Raw genomic sequence first — 26,011 nt, 5'->3', positions numbered from 1 at the left:
ATTATATATAATATACACAAAATATATCATATACATGAACTTTTGTATGGATATGTGGTAGTTGCTGTTGTTAAGCGTCGTTGAGTCAGTTCTGACTCTTAGCAACCCTGTATAGGGTTTCCAAGGAGCAGCTGGTGAGCTTGAAGTACTGACCTTGTGGTTAGCAGCCCAGTGTTTATCCTATAGTGCCACACCAGGAGTCCAAATACATGGTATACATAATTAAGTACTCATGGAAATTGAACTAGGACAAGGTTTTAAAATGAATACACATAGAGGTTCTAATATTTTCCTTTTTGTGATGTGATGGATGCATGTTGGGTTTACTCTTTGGAGTGAGGCATCTCATGCTGGAGTCTACATATACTCGCATCAATCCCTGACAAGAGTATAAAGTTGTACAATCCACAATTCTTAGCCGTCTTTTATTAAAATCTTTTCAGACACTCACAGAATGTTTCAGAGTTAGATAGGGCACAGGGATGTTAAAATGACTTGTCCAAGGTCAAAAAGCTCAGAACCTGCAGATCTAAGCATGGTTGACCTCCTCTCCTCTTTCTCAATATAGATAACAGAACAGATCTCACCATAGGTCTAACAGTTGTATCAGTCACAGAAAGGTGATAATTCACCTCTGGTTTACCACCTAGCACCAATTTTGCAAAGAGTAAACACAAACTCACAGTCTTTGGGTCAATTCCTACTCATAGTGTCCCTATAGGACAGTATAAAATTGCTCCATAGGGTTTCCTGGTGTGGCGCTGGACTGCAATGTTGGTTTGAACCACAAGGTCCCAAACTCACCAGCTGCTCCTTGGGAACCCTGTACAGGATCGCTATGCTGCGGAGCTGACAGCCTCATCTTTTTCCCACAGAGCAGTAGGTTCAAATAACTGACCATTAAGGTTAGCAACTTAATGCTCAATCCCGCAAAAGCAAACCACAGGAACTAAACAAGTAATAAATGAATGAAATACATGGGGAAAAGATTATCTAGAAAGGGGTAAGAGAAAGAAGAAAAGGAAGAAGGAAAAGGAGAGCATGAAAGAAAGAGAAGAAGGGGAAAAGAGGAAGGGAGTTTTACTTTTAGGTAGTTTATAATCTGATTACCAACAGCTTCAAAAATACAAATGCAAATCTCATTATACATATGTTTCAAAAGCTTCAGTTTTAATATAAGGCTTAATTTTCTAAATAAAAAAAGAAATTATTATCTTTCCATGTGGGTATAGAACACTTAAATTAAAATCGCAATTTACCAATGGGTAGTGATGCTGAGCCTAGGTGTTAAATGCATTTGTGAGGGTGCTGGGGTCCCTGTAAGTAAATACCCTCGGAATGTGTTTCCTGATGAGTCAGCCCCAAAAGTTGAAAGAAGGACTGGCTTACATGGTTGTCACATGGCTTTATTTCTCAGGTTTACTGTTCATTCCAATCCCAAAAACTTTATAAAGCTAAACAATTTAGCTGCACGTTATTCATCCAAATTGACACCTATTTTTTTTTTTTTTTTTTTAAGAACAAAACCTCCCGCTTTTGAAAGCATGTCCCTCATAATTCCACTAATGAATTAGGCTTCCCAAACATTTCAATAAATTAAAATAGGTGAAACCTATAAATAGCTAACTGAAAAAGTAGAGCGGAATATTACTGGCAACATGCTGCCTTGGGTAATTTATGCTAAATAGCTCCTCTGGTTCCTCTTTATCATCACTGTGAATCTAATTGGATTTAAAAAAAAAATCAGAGAAGATTTGAAAATCAATGTTAAAAGGACTTTTAATGCTGACATCCTTGGTACTATCCTACTTAATGATGAGAGAGCCAGTCCACCTTAACATAAATTTATGAGTGTTGATTTGCTATCATCCAAATCAGATTGTCAAGTGTATGTAGTATGTGCCAGACCAATTAACACCAGGCAGCTCTGGAAAGCAGGAAAGATTCCAGGTCACGAAGAGCTATTAGTTCCTACTGCCAAACACATTTTCGTGTATCCAGGGCCAATGGAATAGGCCGGGTGTCTGATTTAATGCTGAACACTTGAATTTATACAAAACCCCCGAGGGATTTCTGATGCCCTTATAGAAATTAATTGCAAATAATGTGCAATTACCAAATATATCACTTCTAAATGAGGCTTTCCTTTTCGAGGGGAGGTGTAACACAACTGGCTTTGAGGCACAAAACAGGCTTTAAATTGGTAGGGAAGCCTCTTGTGAAAAGGTTCTGCTGCACTGGGCCTCCCCCTGCGCTTCCCTACTGCAACATGGATCTGGGAGGCAGGCGGGTGGCAGATGGGAGACTCACTAGCACAGAGATCAGCCTGCTGGAAGTTCCAAGGGCATGCTAGGAAGGCCAAGGAAATCCAACTGGGCCATAATTCCGTTCTGACAAAACAGAAGCTGACACCAACTTAATTTATACAAAAAAGAGAAACGATTCCTAGTGGAACCCAAGTCTCAGGAGAAAGGGGCTTTTTGAGATTCATTGAAAGTTAGAACCCCTGCTCAGAAATAGTGCTGCACTGAATTCCAGGGAACTGTGAGCCACCTACAATAGAGTGTGAAACATATTTTTTATTTAGAAGTCATTTTGTAGAATCTCATTTCCTTTGGTAGGCCGACCTATCATTTTCTTCTCTACTGACCTAAGTTGTCCTTTGTATATCTGTCGGTAAATAAAAAGACTATATATATATATATATATATATACATACATACATACATACATACATATGTATTTTTTCTTATTCTTTTACATTCTGGCAACCTCTGAAACCAAAGGAGACTGAATTTCAAGAGAGTGAGGTCAAAATCCCACTCAAAATGTGGGGGTTATATGCAACAAACACCACACCACTGGAATTTTGCAGGTCAGACGAAAAGCTAAGTCATGTTATGAATGTGCAATACCCAGGCTAGGAAAGATAAAGTCAGGCCAGAAAAAACCCCTCTATTTTCAGGTGTTTTTGTGAGCCTAAATATGGAGCTGTTGATGGTAATGAATTTTTGGCAGTTTTTTTTTTTTTTTTTTCAGTTTGCTAGCAAAGCAGCAAGGTTAAGGGCAACACACAAGGATTAAGAAACAGTAGGAGGCCACCTTTAAAAAGAGAAGAAAATAGGCATTTTGCATTCACCACCACTTACCTCCTGCTCTCGTTGAAATATTACAACCCGACCCCCCTTGTCCCCTGTCGCTAGTAATTCTCCTGTGTGGTTGAATTCTACCGTAGAGATAATGTCAGCTGAAAAGAAAAAGACAAAGGCAATTTAAATAACTGCACACTTACTTTGAAAGGATAGGTAATAGACATACTTTTCTGTGCATTTAAAGTCTTAAGGCTTTGTTTCTGCAGTGGAATTTGCAAAGATCTATGTTCCATATTCTAAGTTATCACTTGGAAGTAGCACTTGCAAGAGTAAATTTCTTAGATGCCCACACTTGTACTGTAATCTCTTGAAACATGTGGAGAGAACAAAAGGGGAAAACACCTTCAGATTCCTTTGTTCTGGGTAAAAGAAAATGAATTTCTTTATGGCTCAAGAAAATGGCAACTTTCTTTGCTAATTTCTACCAACAACTGACCCTTCACCCACTACCAGCCTTATTATTATTATTATTATTTTCATTTAATTTCCCTTTCTTCCACACCAAGAAACTTCTCCAAAGCAGTTTCAGTTATGGCTATTCAAATAAGGACTGAAGGCTGTGCTGATACAGGACTGGGATGGATGCTTGGAGCTCAGATACTGACATTCAAGGACCAAAACACAAAGCAATCGCTGGAGAGGACTACAGAGTTGTAAATTTAGAGGAGGGTTGCACAGTCTCCAGTTTGACTCATACACCCCCTTGTCTTGTGAGCATAACACGCCCCTCTGGAAGAGCATGGTTTTATTACAACTGCAGGAAAGGGTTCTGGGAAAACAGGGTCACGAGGTCAGAGGGGAAAGGACAATTTGTACAAGGCTTTTCTAAGTGAAGAATATACACAGGCATCAGGAACTGAGATCACAGATAATTGTTGAAGGAATGCCAGCCTGCCACGTCTTTCTTCAATGCTGGCTACCCCTGGAGGAACATGGACAGGTAAATTACCTATGATTGAATTTATTAGGGCTATTTTTAGAAAAATGTCAGAGGTTAATTCCCCTGCAATTATTCCCCTGCAGGGCTCCAACAATTGCTACCAAGAGTGCAAATGAGTTAAAAAAAAAAAAAAAAGCCAGGGGAATTATGAGTATGGCCTTTGACAGAGAGTATTCTGAAGATGATGTCTATGAGAGGAAAGAAAAGGGGAAACAGTGAGGTGGAAAACTCAGGCAATTACCCCTGAATAAGTCAAACCTCAAATTTTACTTTTATATATCATCATTTCTGGATTTTCTTTGTAAGCCTGATTTATTCAGGTACGTAGTATAAAATTCTCTACTTTACATGCAAGTGTCCTTTTCCATATATGAAAATGCCACTAATGGTCACTCTTTGTGCAGGCATAAGAAAGAATAAAACCTAATTTATTGTTCCTTTCAATCTGTGCACATTTAAAACAACAATTCATAACTTAACTTTTGGTCTCCTGGGTGATTAGCCCCAGAGGTAGAAAGTTAAAATCCCTCAAGACCACATAGGTAACACGGAGTGAAGCATACCAGGTATCCCCTCAAGGGACAAGTGGCTACTGAGTTTTCGGCACAATTTCATGTGCTGCCACATGTTCTGATTAAAAAAAAAAAGTTTTTAAGACACTGTGAATCCCGATTTTTATACAAATGTTCTTACATTTTAAAATTTTGATAACAATTATTTTTAGTGTTGTTGTTGTTGTTAAGTGCCGTCGAGTTGGTTGCGACCCATAGCGACCCTGTACAGGGTTTTCGAGGGTGTAAATCTTTACGGGAGTAGAAAGCCTCATCTTTCTCCCGCGCAGCAGCTGGTAGTTTCGAACCACTGACCTTAAGGTTCACAGCCCAATTCGTAACCACTACACTACCAGAGCTCCTTAGTGTATGTCATTAAAAATCATATGGCTTGTGAGTCACCAGCTTATGACTTCTGGTTTACAAGGTCTTCATTCAGAAAATGCCACCCCGTTCCATGTTGATGAATTAAATTGGAAATCTAGCCCATTCACTCAGGACGCTCTCTTTAATGATTGCTATCTTAGTTAATTCTCAAAGGAAGTGCAAAGTAAAGCCACATGCTTACTAATTTCTGATACGAATTTAAAGGACTCACTGACATAACAGGAGTATTGCTCATGAATAGAAGCTAGCCACAAGTGAATTATTTGACTACTGTTCTTTTCCAATAGTTTATGTATGATAGCAAATTGCTCTCACATTCAGAGGCAAGAATAAAATGCTTTAATGTTTGTACTTGCCTCTGAATACACATCTAACACTAGGCACTTCTTTCAGCTCTTTTGTTGTTGTTGTTAGGGGCCATGAGTTGGTACTGACTCATAGTGACCCTATGTACAACAGATGGAAACACTGCCCAGTCCTGAGCTAACCTCACAATTGTTGCCACACTTGAGCCCATTGATACTGCCACTTTGCCAAGCCATCTTGATGGGGGTCTTCCCAAGGAATAAGCACTGGACTGCAAGGTCAGTTTTAATCACAAAGTCAGCTGTTCAAACTCACTAGCTGCTCCTCGGAAACCCTCTACAGGGTCTCTATGAGTTGCAACTGACTCCAAGGCACTTAACAACAAAAAGGGCTAATGAGTGTTTAGCAATGAAGGGTTATTCATGGATGTTTAACTTGGTAGAACCAAACATTGACACGGCTGTTTCTTTTCACTTTCAAGCTTCTGTGAGGTATTAAGGTATGAGTCAATGTTCTTAAGCTGCTCAAAACACAAATGCCTCAGATAGCTAGCAGGGAGGGAGGGAAGGTGAGGAAGGGTGGAAAGAGAGAGGGAAAGAGGATAGTGGGAGTAACGAGAGGGTTGTAGGGTTAATCATGTCCACTGATGCTGTTAGAGCTTAGATTCTGTTTAAGAGCACTGGCAGCAAATACTTCCATGTGGGCTGCAATGTGCATATACATTTAGAACTATTTTAGTTCTAGACTTCCACTTCGAAGTTGAGAATTGAAAGAATGAGTTTTTTTAAACCTTTCAAACCTCTGAAAGGTTGCAAAGAAAAGGTCACTCAAAAGGAAATAAAACTTGCTTTGCAGGGATAGCATATTGTCTTTCAGCCCTTAAGATCCATTCATGTCAAAACAAGGTAGGATTCAAGTTCAAGTCTAAGCCACACATTCTAAAGCAGCATCACTCAAACTCTTAAGTTTTGGCATATCAGGCATGGTCCCAGCTAATAAAAATGTTTCCTTTGATTTCCTTTTTTAAATTTGAAGTCACTTTTATGCAGCTTTTCATCTCATACAATATTGTGACAAACACATCTTTTCAGGCTGTAAATAAAGTTATCAAAATAATCTCTGATTTCACAAAATTTCATAATTGTTTTTTAGTCTCTCATCCAATAATTTATATGAGAGGACTTCAAAAAGTTAATGGAAAAATTCAATCATCTCTTCATTCGATTTTCCCATGAACTTTTTTTTATTTTTTAAATGTTTTATTGTGAATTATGTGATAGTTTACATAGGAGAACATTAGTTTTACATTCATCCTATCGTATATCATTTCATTGCCATGGTTACAATCCCCTCCACGCATCATCAACCAACCAAAGGGTATACACTACAAGCCTGCCCCCCGGTCCTCAGCACACAGCCCCTCTCCCTCTCTGTGTCTAAAGTCCCCAGCTGCTCCATCTCTCCATGTCTCCCATGAACTTTTTGAAGCCCCTTGTGTACACATTATATATTGTAACTTAAGACTTCTTTAAATGCCCAACTGAATCATACTGCTGAGCAAGAAGCTATGAACTTGAGCAATTTCCCTCTGTTTTATATATTTGTAGGTGGATAAAGTACATATTGATTAAAAACAAAATAAAATTAAAACCCCAAAACAGAAACAGTTATGGAGGTCAAATGTAGTTAAAACTTTTTTTTTTTTCTTTTTTTCAAGAAAACCTGGGAGATGTGAGGCTTGCCCTATTTCACATCTATTTGTGCTGATTTAATTCCACTGGTGGCCTGGTAACCTCATTTCTAGTTCACTGGGCACTGTGAAAACAATGTTTTTTTTCTTTAAATCTATCTTGGCATCTTACAAAGGTTCCAGACTCTCGGTTTCATACACAGAGTCTCCATTTACTTGAACCATAGAAATTGACTTGACAAGTACTATTCATATGATTGTAAGGCTGTAGAAAACTGAAGGAGTCCCTGAGTTCATGCCATGGTTTCTATGTTTGAGCACTCTAGAGCTGAGTCTAGGTGTCCCTGGGTGGCACAAATGGTGAACACTCAGCTACTAGCCCAAAGGCTGGAATTCGAACCCACACAGAGAACATGTTCAAAGACATGCCTGGTGAGTGATCTGATTCTGCAAGTTCCAAACCAAAAGAATTCCAAACCTACAGCTGTTGAGTTGATGCTGACTCAGAGAGACTCTGCAGGAAAGAGTAGAATTGCTCTGTTGACTTCTAAAGTCTTAATAAATCTTTATAACAGAAGCAGACTGCCATATCTTTCTCCCACGGTGTCACTGATGGGTTCAAACCACTGAACCTAAATGTTAGCAGCTGAGCATGTACCCACTGCACAACCAGGGCTCCTGCTGAAAGGTAACTTTGGTTACCTTGGGAATTCTATGGAGCAATTTTACTCTGCACATGTGGAATCGCCTGGAGTTGAAACTGACTCTCTTATGTGCTGACTCATATTGGCACTATATTAATTGATTCTATTGCAGTTCAAAACAACAAAGGACTGCGTCTAATACAATGCCAGAATACCAGGTTGAAGACGGCACCTGAAATAATTAGGCAATATGACTCGACGGCACTTAACAACAACAATATAGTCAAATAGTAGGTCAACAGTTTAGATAATATACAATGATAAGTTTGGACTTAGAGAGGATTTAAAACCAAATTTTACTAATGGAACAAGGTCTTACTGACCAGAGCACAAACATTGGCCTCTCAACATCAATCATAAGGACTGAAATGAGAGAGTAATACAATTTAATCTTCACAGAGTCCGTTATATGCTTTATCTTTCACCCAAGAAACAATTAGTAGATAATAATATAAAGCATTCTAGTTGTATCAGCTGATTTTTCTTGCTCCATATCTTAAACTTTGCTTTATCCATGATGATTAGGTTAGTTGTAGGTTAAGTTCTCTGCTTCTTTAGCTAGGATAGGATGCCATCAAAGATGAGAAATAAGTTTCAAAGTGGATGACAATGGAGAAATGGTGGTAGTCACTAGAACGGGAAGGACTGGTAGAGGTACTATAACTAACTGGCAATGGTTCCTCCATCAGGAGACATGGCACACAGAGCCTTTAGTTGTCATCCCTGCATAGAGATTGCTAGATAGAACAGCAAGTGACAATGACTTTATGGATCATTTAACAAACAGGGGGATTCTGAGATTCCCAGCAGGATTTATAATTACTCCTCCCATCTACCTTAAATTGTAGACTCCTTTTGAGGTTCTGGTTCATAGTCCAAAATCATCAGACATTTTCTCTGGTAAGTTTTCATAACGGAAATAGTATATTGGAGCATATTTTCCATAGGGGAAGAAAAGGAAGTCTGGTTATAGGCCAACCACAACAAGATAATGGTCAAGTGCTACTACTGAGATTGTGCCAAAATGACCTTGTTAAGGAAAGATGTTCATCTACAAGTTGCAAACATTTTTAGTCAGGCAACAAGACAGTGTATGTCTTATGATGACAAATTTTTAAATTATTTTTATTTTAAAACCTTCTTTTCTGTGTGTAAAGCGATATACACTTATTAAAACCTCCACTAATATAATGTTGTTGTTGTTGTTGTTAAATGCCATGGAGTCGGTTCTGACTCATAGCGACCCTGCACAGGGTCTCCAAGGCTGTAAATCTTTATGGGAGCAGAACGCCTCATCTTTCTCCCGCGGAGTTTCAAACTGCTGATAGTTTCAAACTGCTGACCTTGCGGTTCACAGCCCGATTCGTAACCACGATGCTACCAGAGATCCTTAAAATATAACACGAAATCTTCCCTACAATCTGACTACCCAGAGACATTGTTGTTGTTGTTCTTAAGTGCCATCGAGTCAGTTCCAACCCATAGCGACCCTGTATAAGGTTTCCTAGGAGCAGCTGGTGAGATTGAACCACCAACCTTGCAGTTCAAACCGACTTGCAGTCTAGCGCATTAACCCACAGCGCCACACCAGGACTCCAGAGACAATGTTAATGCTTACAAATACAGCCATACACATGAATACACACTTATAGATAAAAGACTGTCAGGGACAGCCTACATGTCCATCAATGGAAGAATGGGTTTTGGTACATACACACAATGGAACACTATGCAACAGTGAAAAATAGCAAAACAGTGAATCTCTGAAGCACCTTAGAACATATATATGAATCTGGAGGACAGTATGCTGAGGTAAAATTAGTCAATCCCAAAAGGACAAATATTGTATGAGATCACTATTTTAAAAACTCAAGAAAAGGTTTTCATGCTACAAGAAATATTCTTTGATGGTTATAAGGGCTCGGAGGGAAGGGAGAATAATTTACTGGCTAGAGAGTAGATACATGTTAACTCAGGTGACAGGGAGGGCAATATACAAGAAGAGGGAAGTTGGCAGAAGAATGAAGAATACAGGGGAAGACATGGGAAGGAGAGCAAGAGTTAAAGGTTGTTGTTGTTGTCAGGTGCCATCGAGTCGGAACCAACTCATAGCGACCCCATGCACAGCAGAACGAGACAATGTCCGATCCTGGGCCAACCTCACCACCGCTGCCACACTTGAGTCCATCAATGATGCCACCTGGCCTATCCATCTCATTAGGGGTCTTCTTCTTCTTCTTTGACCCTCCACCTTACCCAGCATGACATCCTTCTCCAGCGACTGTTTCCTCTGGACAACATGTCCAAACTATGAGAGATGGAGCTTAGCCATCCTGGGCTCCAAGGAGCACTCCGGCTGAACTCCCAAAACAGATCTATTGGTTCTTTTGGCAGTCCATGGCACTTTCAGTATTCTCCTCCAATACCACAACTCAAAGGCATCAATTCTACGATTTTCCTTATTCACTGTCCAGCTTTCGCATCCATATGAGGCTATTGAAAACACCATGGCGTGGGTCAGGCGCACCTTAGTCCTCAAGCTGACATCTCTGCTCTTCAATACTTTAAAAAGTTCCTGTGCAACAGATTTGCCCAATGGAATACGTCGTCTGATCTCTTGACTGCTGCTTCCGCGAGTGTTGATAGTTGATCCAAGAAGAATGAAGTCCTTGACAACTTCAATCTTTTCTCCATTGATAAGAATGTTGTTTATTGGTCCAGTGGTGAGGATTTTTGTTTTCTTGACATTGAGATGTAATCCATATCGAAGGCTGTGCTCTTTGATCATCATAAGTAAATGTTTCAAGTCCTCTTCACTTTCAGCAAGCAAGAGTTAAAGGTAATAGAGATAAATACTGTTATATACACAAGCTTGCAACAACAGTGTTCTGTGGGTAGATACATGGACAGACACACAGGTTTGACAGGGTATGGGAGGGAGAGGGGGAGTATATCCACAAATATATAAGGGTTTGAAAGAGGATATTTGTACTTACCTACTTTACTGAGTAGCCTCTGGGATGTTAAAACCTCATGAGTGACCCATCTAAGGTGAAACTATTGGTCTTTCCATTTGCAGAAACAAGAAGAGTAATGAAAATTTGATGATGCTTGGAATCAACTAGTCTAATGAACTAATGGAACAGGTGAGCATTCAGTCACCATGACTTTGAGACCAAAAGAAGCAGATGGTGCCCAGCTACTGCTGCCTGTTCTGAAAGGGATCATTTAGAAGGTATCAGATAGAGTAGGATAAAATGGGGAACAAAACTCAAAATTACACACACACACACACACAAAAGAGATAGAGCTTAATGGTCAGAAAGCGACTGGAGGAACCTGAGACTATGGTACTTGACCACTATTCAGGTCTGGAACAAGATTCACCCTCATGGCCCAATTCTTAGCCAAACAGTAGATAGGTATATAGGGGGGAGCAACACTAATAAAGTATGTTCTCCATGGAATGATATAGGGGAACAACATTAATAAGGTGTGCTCACCATGGAATGGTCAATCATTCAGGATCAAAAGGGCAATATTTACCTAAGGACAAAGTTGAGAAGGGTTGGGAAGGAGGGTGGAATGGAAATAGGAACCACGGGATCACAGGGAGGAAGTGGGATAACTGTTGTTACAGGGAGGAGATTGCAATCATTGAAATAAAATAAAGTATATGATTTAACGAAAGTAAAACTGACCACTTTAGGTGCTTGCTTATAAGTTTGTTTATTTTTTAGCTTATAAGTTTTTAAGATTCTAGAGGTTACGCACCAAAGTAGGATGTAGATATCATCTTTGCAAAAAGCTATGTTACACCAACTGACCATGGTGCCTCCTAAGACTATGGTCCTGAGTCCCCAAGCCCAGTAGATCTTCTCTGTAAATCTTCACTCAACTCACAACAAAAAGTTACACACACACACACAAAGTCTGTCTCAGAGAGTAAAAATGTTACTATGTTTTAGTGTAGAATTGTGGGTAATTAAATTAATTTTCTTATACTTTTTGTTGTTAAGTTCTCTCCAGTCAGTTGTGACTCACAGCGACCCTGTATAGGGTTTTTGAAGCTGTAAATCTTAGTGGGAGCTGAAAGCCTCATCATTCTCCCGCAGAGTGGCTGGTGGGCTCAAATTGCTAAACTTGGGGTTTGCAGTCCAGTGCTTATAGCACCACTAAGCTCCCCAATTTTCTTGTGGTGCTTTTCAATGTTTTCACTATTTTTTAAATTTTTTTTAATTTTTATTTTTTGCCATGAGCATAATTACTTGAAGACTTTTTAACTTGGAAGTGAATTAAAATTTTTTTCAAACATAATAAAAGAATTCAGAATTTGTCTCAGACACTTAAAAACCTTAAAAAAATTACTTAAAAGTTTACATAGAGTAAAATTCACTTTTGTGGCACATGGGATAGTGGTTATAGATATGTATCTACCGCAATCATGAGACATAACTGTTCCATCACTCCTAAAACATTCCCCTTCATGCTGCTCCATTGTAGTAAATTGTTTTTATAAAAATAACAAATTATAGGAATCAAATGAGTATGCAGATTTTGTTGTTATTGTTAGGTGCTATCAAGTTAGTACCTACTCATAGTGATGCTATGCACAACAAAATGAAATACTGCCTGGTCCTAGGTCCACCTTACAATAGTTGCTACAACTGAGCCCACTGCTGCTGCCACTATGACAATTCATTTCATTGGGGGTCTTATTTTTTTTCTCCAATCCTTCATTCTACCGAACATGATATCCTTCCCAGGGACTGGTCCCTCCTGACAATATGTCTGAAGTACAAGAGATGAAGTCTGACCATCCTGGCTTCCAAGGAGCATTCTAGCTATACATATCCCAACACAGATCTGTTTGCTCTTTTAGAAGTCCATGGTACTTTTAATATTCTCCTCCAACACCATAACTCAAATGGATCAATTCTATGGTCTTCCTTATTCACAGTTCAACTTTCACATATGCAAATGAGGTTACTGAAAATACCATGGCTTGGGTCAGGCACACCTTAGTCCTCAAACTAATATTTTTGCTCTTCGATATTTTATAGAAGTCTTGCACAGCAGATTTGCCTAATCCACTATGTTGTTTAATTTATTGACTGCTGTTTTCATGAGGGCTGATGGCTGATCCAAGCAAAATGAAGTCTTTGACAATTTCAATCTTTCTCTCCATTTATATAGATGTTACTTATTGGTCCAGTGGTAAGGATTTTTGTTTTCTTTACACTGAGCTGCAACCCATACTGAAAGCTGTAGTCTCTGATGTTCATCAGTATTTTAAGTCCTCTTAGGTTTGAGCAAACAAGATTGTATTATATGCATATTGCAGGTTGTTAATGAGCCTTGCTCCAATCCTGATGTCAATTTTTTTCATCATATAATCCAGTTTCCCGGATGATTTGCTCAGCATACAGATTGAATAAATCTGGTGAAAGAATACAACCCTGGTGCACATCTTTTCTAATTTTAAACCAGTGTCTCTTTGTTCTGTTTGAACAACTGTCTCTTTGTCACACAAATATAAGAGTCACTAAAATTCATTAATGTACAAATAAATTAGTTAATACTACTGGTGTCTATAGGTATGGCTCAACTGTATTTCGGGCCATTTATCATTTTCTCACTATGCAGAGTCAAAGATTTTTTTAAAATGATGACTCTGCTTAAATGTTGCTGTAGTTGTTAAGTGTTGTCGAGTTGGTTCCAACTCATAGTGAACCTGTATAGGATTTCCAAGAACTGGCTGGTGGGTTTGAACTGTCAACATTATGTTTATCAGTGAAGTGCTAATCCTAAGGCACCACACTAATAAATAATAAATGCTGTCGAATCAGTTCCGACTCACAGTGGAGCCTGTACAGTGTTTCCAAGGAGGGACTGGTTGGTTTGAACCAGCAACCATGCAGTTAGCAGTTCAGTGCTTATCCTACAGCACCACACCAGGACTTTATATCCTTAATTGATGAGAATATATAAAATGATAGGAATCTCAATTTATCAATATATGTTTGCAATCAACCTGTTTCACAAACTAGGTTTATGTAAGAGGTTTTCTGTTCTTTGTTCTTTGCCATTTGTCTTTTAATAGACCTATGTTTCGGTCCTTGGCTCAACAGAATTAACTTCCTACTTTGACACTACCCCTTACATTCATTTAATTTGGGTCCTTAGTGGTGAGGGAGACAGTACATATAAAATTCTGAGGAGTCATAGCAAACAGATCTATTAGCTTTCTTTATCAATTCCAATCAATTGGAAGAAGCTGTCTATTAGAAGGGTTTGATGGGAGAAAGGGCTATAATCAATTACTCATGTCTACAATGGCCAAACGTCATCTCTCATACTTTGGACATGTTGTCAGGAGGGACCAGTCACTGGAGAAGGATATCATGTTTGGTAAGGTGGAGGGTCAGAGAAAAAGAGGAAGACTCCCAACGAGATGGATTGGCCAAGTGGCAGTATCGATGGACTCAAGCATGGGAACAGTGGTGAGGTTGACCCAGGATCGGGCAGTGTTTCGTTCTACTGTTCATAAGGTCGCTATGGGTCGGTACCGACTCGGTGGCACCTAACCACAACAATAACATAATGGGCAAGATCAGAGAAAGAATGAACATACATACTACATCTGTGTGAAAAATACATGCTCTGTCCAATCCAGGTTTGGCTTCTCTGTTACCAGACCTATGTTTCATATGTACATACTGACCCCATCTTCTTTCATGTGGATATAATTAATTCTATGCATTCTGGTTTTAACTCTAACCTGGTGCCAGCACTCATTTCATTTGAAAAGTACAAGTACCTGGCAACCTTAATTCTCAAGATATAATCACAATTATTGCTTCTTATTTATCCACTAGCATAATTCTATAAAGTGGCACTAATTAAATCTAGTTCACCTCTCTAGATCAGATACATTAACAGTAAGTATCATGTTGTGGCAGAAACTCTCTTTAGCTATTCCTACCTAGTGACTTTTTCCTTGCCTATCTCCCACTGTTGTTGTTGTTGTTAAGTGCTAATGAGTCAATTCTGACTCACAGTGACCCTGTGCAGGTTTTCCAAGGAACAGCTGGTGAGTTTTAACTGCCAACATTGTGCTTCAAACTGACCTTGCGGTCCAGTGCTTATCCTACAGCGCTACACCAGGGCTCTGTCTCCCACTGTAGAGGCTGCAAAAGACAAAAACTTGCTTTCCAGCTTCCTTTGTGGCTAGAGATAGCCATGTGACCCAGATGTGACCAATGAGGCACAGGGAAAGTCTCCTGGAGAAGGAATCTGGGAAATATTTTTCCCATGAAGAAGAGGATAGAAGCAACTGAGGGAAGGCCTTCTGGCTGCATTAATTACCCCTTGCTTCCTGCTTCTGTATGTGGTTATATATAGCTATGATTTATAGAGCTGAGGCAGTCATCATATATGATCACGAGGTGACAAGCCTAAGGACAGAAAGCCAAGAGGCTGAGTATGATAGATAGAGGAAAGGGATAATGCCCCTGATGACATCAGTGAGTTACAACAACCTATCCTAGGGTAGTCTAGGTCTAGACTTGTCAAAAAATAGATGACCTAAGGTTTAAGCCATTGTTAGATAGATTTTGTTACTTATAGCCAAATGCATGCCAATAGATGTCTTTCCATCTTTGTTTTCTTCTTTAGCACTTTTCACAGAGCCGTATTTTTAATGAATGTGAATATGGAAAACAGAGACCCTTATCCTGCAACTTCCCAGCACAAACTGTCACAAGAACATTTTGATTTTATTCTTTCATACTATCAATTTTCCTTTCTCTTGCCTGGTTCCCAGTATTGAGGCTATTTGTTTTTCCTTTTTCTCCTGCTGTGGGAATGGAACATTATCTTTCAACCATTCAAATGTGAAAGCAGCTTACTGGGATACAATGCCAACTTCAATTTATTCATGGTGTCCATCATAAAATTATGGCTTCAAAGGGACCTAGTCATGTCCTCTTTAGGAGCCAAGCTCTTTCTGCTAATAGGCAGGAAGCCCACCATGCTTGCTGATCTGTGAAAGTCCAGATGGTAGGAAGCAGGTGAGTAATGAATGCCATGCTGTTTCCATTAAAATGCACACAACTTCTCCACACTGACCAAATCCCCAGCACCACCCAGGTTTGAGAAGATCCTGGGACATGTGAATTGATGGAAACTGCCTTTCATTCATAATAATTCCTAACTACATGAACCTAAAAGAGGCAATTTTCGTATAGTTGGAAGAAAATTTGCCTAAAGGACAAAGGGGTCTAAATATTAGAAGTTCTTGAAGTACAGAAATACCCAGTGGGAAACTTCTAGCAACCCAGACTTGTCTACACGCCTGTGTGGTTTACAGTGGAATCTGCTGTCAAGGTGTCTACCATCTGTCACCACTCTTTCAAAAAGCTGAGGGGTAATTAACTACTCAGCTGATGTAAACTCTGTCAATCTCTAACCAAACATTGAGATCTATTATCTGCACAACATGCACCATCTACATCTGACTCCAAAGTCAGTGGGACACCAGGTCCACAAAGAGAAAACTCATCACATCTATTGGGAACAGAAGCTCTTGGCTGGTGCTGCACCATGCAAACACATTTAATGTTATATCTCTCAGGTAATTCTTGGGTCAGAATTTTTGCTGTGCCAGAATGCTAAAAGTGTGTAAGACCGATATTCACCTTGTGGGAGTTACATTTTTCTATACTTAGAGGTTAGCTCTAATGTTAACTTGTGTAGGGAAGTCATCCATAACTTCTCCCAAGACTAGGACAACTCCCTTTATTACACAGCCTCTCTGTGATGCAAACAGTCAAGCATTCAACAGCTCGCCGCTGAAAGGTTGGCAATTTGAGTCCACCCAGAAACATCCCAGAATAAAGGCCAGCCAATCTGTGGTGCTGTGGGCTAATGCACCAGACTGCAAAGTTGTTTGAACTGCAAGGGCGGTGGTTCAAGCTTACCAGCTGTTCCTTGGAAACCCTATGCAGAGTTGCTATGGGTTGGAATAGACTCGACGGTACTTCACAACAATCTACTTCTAAAAGATCACAAACAGCTTTTAAAAAAACACTATCAAGCACAGTTCTGTGCTGACACGTGTTGGGTAGCCACGAGTGAGAATTGGCTCGATGGCAACTGGTATTGTTCTTCATACTTCTTATAATCAACATTAATTACAATGGTAATCAAATCTTTTAAAATGCCTATTTCCATCTCTAAATTGTAACATCTAGAAGGGGCCCGTTTATCACTGATGCCTCAGTGCTTAGCTGATGCCTTAGCATATAACAGATGCTTCATTTTGTTTCCCTTTAATGGATCACTGAATGAGAGGCAAAAAGAGCCAATATCAAGTTTACTGAAATCTAAAGAATGGACATTACAGAATGAGTAAATACCCTAAGCAATTATCAGTAAACAAAATATTTATGCTGGATGAATATATATTAAAAAATAGGGATTAGAAGTACAGGGAAATTCTTATTTGGTACAGTGAGTGTATGAGGATTTTAGAACCAGACAGACTGATTAATAAAGAACACATTTGACTCTAAGAAGCCTTTGTAGTATTGATCGGGACTTATGAATTAGAGGATGAGATAAGAGTTCAAGCTGATGAAGAGAGGGTGCTGTAGGGGTGCAACAGACAGTGTGGAGTAGTAAATTATTGAATATCTTCTAGCTACAGTTTGTAACTCCCACCAAACTTCCCCCACTGCAGGGTCTGGGTAAGAGAAGATACTGATAGGATGACATGATTCAGCTGTGCATGTTAGCAGAGCGAATAGTAACGGTAAAAACTTGAAACTCTAGCATGCATATAAAATGAGTTATCACAGAAGCAAGGGGGGTGGGGAAGGCTCTAACAACCTCCAAAGAAGAAGAGACAGGAGTGGAACATGTCCTTTGGACCCTGAGGTCTGTGCATTGAACCACCTTCATCCAGAGATAGTTAAGCTCAGAGGAACAGCAACAGCACGGCCAAGAACCAGAGCATGAGACAGAGCAGTGGACTTCCCACTCCAAGGAGTAAGTAAAGCTGAGTGACTTTGGGCAGGAAGCTTGCCTGTGGAACTGGATGCTTCCAGACACTTAAGTGAAGGAGTTAGGTTTGCTGACCCATGGAGCTAGAGCCAGGTGTCTTCAGGCTGAAGTTTATAGTAGGCTCATGTGTCTTATAGGTATTTATCAGAAGGTGACTACAACAACTGTTCTCTAAGCATTTCTGATCACAGATTGTAACCTGTTAACTTTCCTGTTAAACTCCATAACTCTGAGTATGGTGTCTAAGTCCTATATGGCCACTGCAACAGATTATTGAACCCAAATAAGGAGTAGAGAGGATTGTGGGAGGAATGATTGGGGTCACATATTTTTGCCAACAGCTTGGAAAGATGTTAGCCAAAAGTAGATCTTGAGTAAATTGGATCGAGATACAAGGATCTATTTACTGGGCATCTGCTATGTGCATATTATTGGACTGGATACCAGGGATATATTAAAGAAATAACCCAGACTTGTCCCTTGCCCTCAGGGAGCTTTTAATTTAGAAGATTAAGACTTAGTGATAGTGAAACATTTTGCAGTAGAAGTTGTTATAAGATCCAGATAATAGAAGTCTTTGATCTACAGAGTAAAAATCTTAATTCTGACTTCCAGGGCAATAAAGGAGCTCTAATAGCATGTTGTTGTTGTTAAGTACCGTGGAGTCGATTCCGACTCATAGTGACCCTGTACAGGGTTTCCAAGGCTATAAATCTTTACAGGAGCAGAATGCCTCATCTTTCTCCCGCGGAACTGCTGGTAGCATAGTGGTTACGAATCAGGCTGTGAACCTCAAGGTCAGCGGTTTAAAACTACCAGCTGTTCTGCAGCAGAAAGATGAGGCTTTCTGCTCCCGTAAAGATTTATAGCCTTGGAAGCCCTCTATGAGTTGGAACCTACTCCACGGCACATAACCACTACCACCATCTGTCTGTCTGGAGTCCTGGTGTGGCACTGTGGGTTAATGCGCTGGACTAAAAAGTCAGTTTGAACCACAAGGTCGGTGGTTCAAGTTTACCAGCCACTCCTTGGAAACCCTATACAGGGTCACCATGGGTTGGAACAGACTTAATGGCACTTAACAACAACATCTAATGGGTCTAGGAGTTGTGGTGTTTTGAAGAATACTATGAAATATAACTCTTTTGAGTAATATACATATTTTAAGGCTCTGAATACAATATAGTACACACAGTAGACACTTAGGAAAAGATAAAATGAATAAAATAGCATAGATTTTTATCATCAGTAAGAGTCAATCTTTAAGTCAAACTTAAAAGTCAAGTGTATAACTACTATACACCCGTACTGATTTTTCCATCCACTGGAAATGGAAACTTGAAAAAAATCTATCATATTTCATTTCATGCTCATTTATAAGTTTAGATATTAATGAATAATAGAAATATAGAAAAACTAGGAAAGACATAGCTTCATACATTCAACAACTATTCACTGAACACCTACTTAGTGCAAACACTATTCCAGTGTTAGAGATATATAAAATATCTCCCCTTATGGAATTTATAACCTAGTTGAAGGGAAAAGAATAGAGTCAATGAACAGAGTAAATGACATAGTAGTTATCGACTATAGGAAATCATAGTTAAGTAAGGAGGGTTCAGAGTGTTAAACGTAGGAAGTGGCTACAATTTTAAATACCGTGGTTGTGATTCTTGCTCCTCACTAGGTAGGTAGCAGTTGATTGAAGACTTGAAAGTGGTGCAGGAGTTACTGATGCAGGTAGTTTTAAGAAGAGTGTCCAGGCAAAAGGAAAAGCCCATAGAAAGACCAGAAGAGGGAAACATGCATGTACCAAGGAACCAGTGTAACTACAGTAGTGTGAATGAAGGGACAATGATAAAATAGACGCAGTAAGAGAAATGCAAAGGTTGGATTGTGTAGAGTCTTGTAGTCCACAGAAATAACTTTGGCTTTTATTAAGATTGAAATGGAGGGCTGCTGGACGGTGATGAATAGAGGAAGGGCAAGACTCCATTTGGCTGTAGAGTTGAGAGCAGACTGTAGGGTGCTGCGGAGGAATTAGGGAGACTTCTGAGAAAATCTGGGTAAGAGATGGTAGCTTGGATGAAGATGAGGGCAGTGGAGGTGGAAAGAAGTAGTTAGATTCTGGATACATATTCAGGTTAGATCTGATAAGATTTGCTGATGAAATGGATATGGGATATGAAAAAAAGAGATACATGAAGTGTGAAAGGTTTATAAATATGTAGATGGTGAACAGATCATTGGAAATAAAGCTGTGGTGCTCAAGAGAGAGGGGTAGACTGGTGATAGAAAATTGACAATTATTAGGAATCAGGCAGGATTTAAAGCTACGGTGTGTTAGATAGATATTAGATAAAATCTCAGGGAGTAAGCATAATAAAAATGGAAAGAGGGCCAAAGGATGATTCATGAAGCACTTCAACATTTAAGAGGATGGGAGAAGAAGAACCCCCAGCAAAAGAACAACAAAAAGAGGAGCCAATAACATTGCAAAGAATGGAAATTCTGGAACACTTCATTGTGTTCATGTGGAACCTGTACACAGACCAAAAGACAGCTGCTCAAACAGAATAAGGGGATACTGTGTGGTCTAACATCAGGAAACTGTGCATCAGGTATCAGCTCACCATCCTTCTTTAATCTGTATAACGAGCAAATAATCTAAGAAGCTGAAATATATGAAGGAGAACATGGCATCAGGATCGGAGGAAGGTTCATTAACAACTTGCTGTATGCAGATGACACAATCTTGATTGCTAGAAGCAAAAAGGACTTGAGGAACTTGTTGATGAAGATCAAAAAATACAACCTTCAGTATGTATCACAACTCAATGTAAAGAAAACAAAAATCTTCACAATTTGACCATTAAGCAACAGCATGGTAAATGGAGGAAAGATTGTGACGTTGTCAAGGATTTCATTTTACTTGGATCCACAATCAGTGCCCAGGGAAGCAGCAATCAAGAAGTCATACTACACACACTAGACCAAAACACCTTTCTTAAGGTGTTAAAGAACAAAGATGTCATTTTTAGGACTAAGATGCTACTGACCCAAGCCACTGTATTTCCAACTGCCTCATACACCTATTAAAGTTTAACAATGAAAGAGGAAGACTGGAAAAGAACTTTTGTTAGGTCCCATCAAGTCAATTCTAATTGATAGTTAAAGAATTGATGCATTTGAACTATAGTGTTGGCTAAAAATATTGAAAGTACCAGGGAGTGCCAGAAAAACAAATAAATCTGTTTTGGATGAAGTACAGCCAGAATGTTCCTAAGAAGTGAGGCTGAGGAGACTTTATCTCACATATTTTGGACATGTTATCAGGAGGGACCAGACAGACCCTTGAAAAAGAAATCATGCTTGGTAAAGTTGTTGTTTTGTTGTTAGGTGCTGTTGAGATGGTTCTGACCCATAGCAACCTTGTGAACCACAGAATGAAACATTGCCCAGTCCTGTGCCAGCCTCACAATTGCTGCTACACCACTGTGCCAATCCATCTCCCAGATTTTCACGGACCCTCCACTTTACCAAGCATGATGTCCTTGTCCAGGAACTGGTCTCTTCTGATAATATGTCCAAAATATGAGAGATGAAGTCTAATCACGGTGGCTTCTAAGGAACATTCTGGTTGTACTTTTTCCAACACAGATTTGTTTGTTCTTCTGGCAGTTCTTGGTACCTTTAACATTATTATCCAACATCGTAACTCAAATGCATCAATTGTTCTACAATCTTCCGTATTCACTGTCCAACTTTCACATACATATGAGGCTATTGAAAATACTATGGCGTAGGCTAGGCACACTTTAGTCCTCAAGCTGATACTTTTGCTCTTGAACACTTAAAGACCTCGTGTGCAACAGATATGCTTAATGCAAAAAATTGTTTGATTGGTAAAGTAAAGGCTTAGTAAAAAAGAGGAAGACCGCCCCCCCCCACCAAATGAGATGGATTGGCATAAACGCTGCAGCATTGGGCTCAAACGTAACAATAGTGAGGATGGTGTAGGACTTGGCAGTGTTTTGTTCTGTTGTGCAAAGGGTCATAATGAGTTAGCCCTTACCTGGTGACACCAAACAGAAAAAACAAGGAAGAGAGGGATTAGGGACAGTGACTACTGATTTCCAAGGGGTTTTGCTATAAAGGGTAACAAAAAATGAGATGGAAGATAGTAGGTCAAGGAGAGTTAAGAAATAGCATCATGTTGATGAGGAAATTCCAGTAGCAATGAGGAAAGCTAATGGTGAAGAATAAGGAGGGTGGCATAGTTGAATTAATAAATGAATGTAGGAACAGACAAATTAGTCACTGGGACTAGACTGCTTCAAATAGCTGAGATCATAAAATCTGTACACATTCAATTGTAGTTGTTGTTGTTAGTTGCTGATGAGTCAATTCTGACTCAGGGTGACCCCACGTTACAGAGTAGAAGTATAGTTCATAGGGGTTTCGAGGCTGAGACTTTTCAGAAGCAGATCATTAGGCCTGTCTTCAGACGTGCTCTGGATGAGTTCTAATTGCTAATCTTTATGCCTGTAGTTAAAGGAGCTCTGGTAGTGTAGTGGCTAAGAATCGGGTTGTGAACCGCAAGATCAGCAGTTTGAAACTACCAGCTGTGGGAAACTACCATGGGAGAAAGATAAGGCTTTCTGCTCCTGTAAAGATTTCCAGCCTCATAAATCCTGTACAGGGTCGCTATGAGTCGGAATTGACTCCACGGCACAAACCATTACCATGCCTGAGTGTTTAACCATTTATGCCACCCAGCAACTCCTGTTCAATTCTTAGTCCTAGTCAAAAGATAGACAGCAAAATGCTATCTTCATTTAAGGTTTAACACAAGTATACAAAAATTCAGGATTGTTTCTTACATACATCAGTATTTCAGATTCATGTGATCATTATGAATGAGAAAGAACCGCTTGTTTTTCTTTTGTCTTTATTCAGTTCCCATTCCTATTTTCACTCTAGCACCCCTTCTTCCCTTCTTTCCTCTCATGAAGTGAGACTAGAAGAGACTATTCCTTCTGCTACACTGTTCAAGGTCTATTAACCCTATCTGCCTTCTGGGAAGAAAACTGATCATCTGGATAGCACTTCAAAGTGATGAGAAATCTACGACAGTATCATTTCCACATGGGTACCCTGACCTCCTTCTGGCCTTTCTTGGGTGACTTTTTACCATGATCCCTAATATCTGACATAAAAGCAAACAAAAACCCCCAAGTCTATCAGAGGGGAAAAAAATGCTCACACACAGACGTATCTGATTTATAGGCACTTTGCAAATGGCCAGGCCCAGGCGATGATGCCAAGAACTTTCCAAGTGATTTGTAGATCTTTCTTCCAGGAAGTCAGTCTGTAATGGCAAACTCTCCTAGTCAGCAGCACCTTCCTTACTATGGTGTGACTACAGGGAGAGGATTTAAACTGTCATGCAGAAGACATCCTGAAGAATCACTGAAATTAACTTGTTATTAATCGGGTTTTAAGATATTTCAGCCTAAGAGTAACACAGCACACTGCTGCACAATTTAGAAAACCACTGATTTTTAAACCATCACTATTGCCATTATCATTAATATCACAAAATTTCACTGAAGGTATTCAAAAAATTGTTGTCATATATTGACAGGATTGCTAGAAATTCAAGCCAGATTCAGAAGAAGACGTGGAACAAGAGATATTACTGCAAATGTCAGATGGATCTTGGCTGAAAGCAGAGGACCAGAAAGATATTTACCTGTGTCTTAATGACACTGTGAAAGCTTATGACTGTATGGATCATAACACATTATGCATGTATAACATTGTGGAAAATGTGAATTACAGAACATTTAGTTGTGTTCATGCAGAACCTATATGTAGACCAAGATAATAGCTTAAACAGAACACTGTGGAAAATGTGAATTACAGAACATTTAGTTGTGTTCATGCAAAACCTATAAGTAGACAAAGATAGTAGTTTGAACAGAACAAGAAGATATTGCATTTAAAATCAGAAAAGGTGTGCATGAGGGTTGTATCCTTTTAGCATACTATTCAATCTGTATTCTGAGCAAGTAATCAAAGAAGCTGGACTGTATGAAGAAGAATATGACATCAGGATTGAAGAAGACTCACTAATAACTTGCAACATGCAGGTGATGCAACACATTGCATTGGGAAAATGTGCAGCAAAAGCTCTCTTTAAAATATTAAAAAACAAAGTGAAGCTTGGATGACTAAGGTTCGCCTGACCCAAGCCATGGCCTTTTTCAGTTGCTTCATATGCATATGAATAAGGAAGACTGAGAAGACCAGAATCCTTTGAATTATGGTGCTGGTGAAGAATATTAAATATGTCATAGATTGCCAGAAGAAGGAACAAATCTTTGGAAGAAGAACAGCCATAATGCTCCTTCGAAGCATTATAATGGTAAGACATCAACTCATGCACTTTGGTCATCAGGAGGGCAGTTCCTGAAACATTACACCATGTTTGGTAAAGTAGAGGATCAATGAACATGAGGAAGACTCTCTATAAGATGGATTGACACAGTAGCTGTACCAATGGTCTCAAACATGTCAACCATTGTGAAGATGGCAAAGGACAAGGCAGTGTTTCAGTCTGTTGTACACAGGGTCACTATGACTCAGAACTGACTTGATGGCACCTAACAACTACTTATTGAGTTGGCTAAGTACTGGCAGACATAGTGCGAGACACTTCATATACATTTTCTTCCCTCAATCTGTGAACCACCTTCATTTATTGAATATGCACTTTGACCAGGATCTGTGTCTCCTATTTTGTCATTTAGTTATAATTCAAATGATAAGATTTTAGTATCTTTCCCTATTTTGATATGAGGAATTGGTAACTCAGAGACGATAAATAATTTGTTCAAATTTGAAAGGCTAATAATTAGGAAAGTTGGGGTTGAACATGACGCTAGTTCTAAATCTCTTCTTGTTTCTCTCTTCTTTTTTCTCCACTGTCTATTATCTTTTCCTCAATCCTTTCTGATCCTTCCTTAACCTTTCACTTGTAGTTAAAGGCCTTACTTCTTAGCATGGCAGAGTATGTCTTCTTGGGCTCAACCTTAAACTTTCCATCCTATCTTCTGTACCCTTGTCACACACCTGTCACTTTAGCAAAATTTAACTCTTTGAGTCCCTTAAACAACTATTGCCTTTGTTGAGCAATGTTCATGGCACTTCCTTTACCTGAGACATCTTTTCCATTACTTGTGCCTGCTGACTACAAGGGGACTGCATACCCTTTGATAGCAGGATCTTATTCACTATTTTAGTTTGGAGATTTAGGATAGGGACTCAGACCTAATAGGTTTGCAATGACTGGATGAAAACAATAAACGAATACACAAATCCTAAAAGGCCAATCCAAAGTCATCTATCCATGAAGCTCACCTGATTGGAAGAAATCCTACAACTCTGTACTTCCCACATGCTACAAATGACATTCACATTTATTTGACATTCACATTTACTTGCCCTGTTTTCCTTACTGAAATGTATTTCCTTAACAGCAGAGATCATATTTTACTCATCTTTGACTCTGATAAATAAAGTAAAAACTGATCCCTCTCTAATAATACTGTTTATTCTACCTCTTGACACTTTTGGGGAGGTCTTCAGACTCTTTGAGGGTCTAATAAAAAGTATGGCTCTTTTGCCTGCAAAGAGGCACAAATTTATAAATGAAATTATGTATCCTATTTGAACTTCTGGATCCCTTGACCTTAAGAAATCTTGTTCTATGATGATGCCCATCTCCAAACAACTGCTGACTGCTCTGACAGAGATCATATGAGAAGGTCCTGACGGAGTGAGACAAAGTGTGAAACAAAATACAGAATCATAAAAATAACTAGGCTTACTGGACAGACAGTGGTAGAACCCCTGAGACTACGGTCCTTGTTGTTGTTGTTAAGTGCCATTGAGTTGGTTTCAACCCACAGTGACCCTGTATAGGGTTTCCGAGGAGTGGCTGGTGAGCTTGAACCACCAACTTTGCAGTTCAAACGTCTTTGCAGTCTGGTGCATTAACCCACAGTGCCTCACCAGGACTTCTGGACAGAGACTGGTAGAAGCCCTGAGACTATGGTCCTTACTCACCTGGAATTGCACTCACTTCCACACAACCCAATTTTCAGCCAAACAATAGACAGCTTGAAAGGTCAGTCTGAACTACATGA

At 39.4% G+C, this 26,011-nt stretch overlaps 1 protein-coding gene across 4 annotated transcripts in view; it reads right to left on the bottom strand.

Moving 5' to 3' along the window:
- The window catches only part of PPP2R2B (protein phosphatase 2, regulatory subunit B, beta), a 701,789-nt gene that overhangs the window by 163,674 nt on the left and 512,104 nt on the right, over positions 1-26,011 (bottom strand). For all 4 annotated transcript variants that reach the window (XM_006874504.1, XM_006874505.1, XM_006874503.1 and 1 more), the window contains one exon: positions 3,150-3,247. In XM_006874504.1, the coding sequence (XP_006874566.1) occupies positions 3,150-3,247 (98 nt within the window). The remainder of the gene's footprint in view (positions 1-3,149; positions 3,248-26,011) is intronic.

The sequence above is a fragment of the Chrysochloris asiatica genome, unplaced genomic scaffold (genome assembly GCF_000296735.1).
Source record: "Chrysochloris asiatica unplaced genomic scaffold, ChrAsi1.0 scaffold00280, whole genome shotgun sequence".
Taxonomy (NCBI): domain Eukaryota; kingdom Metazoa; phylum Chordata; class Mammalia; order Afrosoricida; family Chrysochloridae; genus Chrysochloris; species Chrysochloris asiatica.
Note: the sequence above shows the minus strand (reverse complement) of the source record. Positions and strands in the feature narration are given on the sequence as shown.